General features: G+C 38.1%; 1 protein-coding gene across 1 annotated transcript; it reads left to right on the forward strand.

Annotated features, from left to right (window-relative positions):
• On the forward strand, window positions 1-1,539 carry LOC117915721 (cyclin-dependent kinases regulatory subunit 1). The gene is made up of 4 exons (XM_034831380.1): window positions 1-82; window positions 191-311; window positions 402-462; window positions 1,067-1,539. The coding sequence occupies exons 2-4, from the start codon at window positions 259-261 to the stop codon at window positions 1,217-1,219; spliced, it is 267 nt and encodes an 88-aa protein (XP_034687271.1). The 5' UTR covers window positions 1-82; window positions 191-258; the 3' UTR covers window positions 1,220-1,539.

Consider the following 1,539-nt stretch of genomic DNA (forward strand, 5'->3'; position numbering starts at 1 on the left):
CCAGGAGTCGGGACTTACCCATTTTAAAGGCGCTCCACCGTCTTCTCCACAGTCGTTTTGAAGTATCTCTCCCTCTCGCTGAGTATGAATCTTTCTCGGACTTTCTCCACCTTTCATTTCCTTGACAGCCAATCAGTTTATTCGTAGAATTTGTATTTACGTTTCTTTACTTTTTCTTGCTTTTTCACAGATCAAATCAAGAACCGAGTAAACCCTAGTTGTTCATCTGTAGAATCTGAGTCAAGAACGGTGAGGGAAATGGGTCAGATCCAGTACTCTGAGAAGTACTTTGATGACACCTACGAGTACAGGTAATAGTTTCATAGTAATTTGATTGCATTTTGTACCTATTTTTTTTTGGATTCTTGGGAGAATTGTTTGAAGATGTGGATTATGTACAGGCATGTGGTTCTTCCTCCTGAAGTGGCCAAACTGCTCCAGAAGAATCGGCTTCTCTCGGAAAGTGAGTGTCGTTGGATCTGAAATTTAGGGTTTCGAAGATTTCTTTTAGTTTTGATTCTGTGTTTGGTTGCTGAAACAATACAGTTTTAGAAAAAAAAAAAATTTGAAAATAAAGTCTTGGATCTTAAATCTCTTTCCCCTTTTTAGCGACTGGAAAAAAATTCACCCCGCGGAATAAGGGTGTTTGGTTTGCTGGGGTTGAGTTTTTCATCTGGGTTCTGTTTGGTTTGGGAAATTGTAGGAAAATAGAAAACTGTATATTATATGACTTTGGATTTGTTGGATTTTCTTTTGGTTTTTTGTCATTGGTGGAAGCAAAATGACAGTAAATCCATGACTCAAAATTTTGTTTTCTTTCATTCCATTTTCTCAGCAATCAAACAGAGGATTTTCTAAAACAAGAGACATAAGATTCTAGATGTTGATTTCTTATCCTCCAATTACTCTTGCAATTGAACAAGAGAGTGATCAGAAACCATTGCAGAAAGGGCAATTATTTTTTCCTCTCTTTCTGCTTCTAAACAGTGCGGTTTTTTCTTTTGAAAAAGAAAAAATTTCAATCTTCTGCAGCCCTAAAGTTGATATTTTGTTGGGTTGATTTCAGAATGAATGGCGTGCTATTGGGGTTCAGCAGAGCCGTGGGTGGGTCCACTATGCAATTCATCGCCCTGAGCCACACATCATGCTCTTCAGGAGGCCTCTGAACTATCAGCAGCAGCAGGAGAATCAAGCTCAGCAGGGCTTGCTTGCTAAGTGATGTTTTACTCAATTACATCCCTCCTAAATGTCCCAGGAAAAGAAAAGAAAAAAAAAACAAGCAATTATACTTCAGGTTTCTACTATCTGCGTAGAAAGTTGAAACATGTTTGAATTGTTGGGTATTGTACTCTTCTATTCCCCTTGCATGGAGAAACTAATGCTAGACTGTTGCATCTTTTTAAAACCTTGAACTCTGTTGATGACTCAAATGTCGTTGGTCCTTTGTAGAACTGAGATGGATTTTACTATGGGGTTTCTGCTTCTGTGGGGTGGAATATATTTCTTTAATTAATTTATTCTGTGGTACTGGTTTTCCCA

The sequence above is a fragment of the Vitis riparia genome, chromosome 6 (genome assembly GCF_004353265.1).
Source record: "Vitis riparia cultivar Riparia Gloire de Montpellier isolate 1030 chromosome 6, EGFV_Vit.rip_1.0, whole genome shotgun sequence".
Taxonomy (NCBI): Eukaryota; Viridiplantae; Streptophyta; class Magnoliopsida; order Vitales; family Vitaceae; genus Vitis; species Vitis riparia.

Coding starts and splice junctions, on each gene's coding strand:
- LOC117915721 (XM_034831380.1), top strand. CDS start 259: ATGGGTCAGATCCAGTACTCTGAGAAGTACTTTGATGACACCTACGAG. Junction 312..401: donor GATGACACCTACGAGTACAG/GTAATAGTTTCA, acceptor GATTATGTACAG/GCATGTGGTTCTTCCTCCTG. Junction 463..1,066: donor AGAATCGGCTTCTCTCGGAA/AGTGAGTGTCGT, acceptor GGTTGATTTCAG/AATGAATGGCGTGCTATTGG.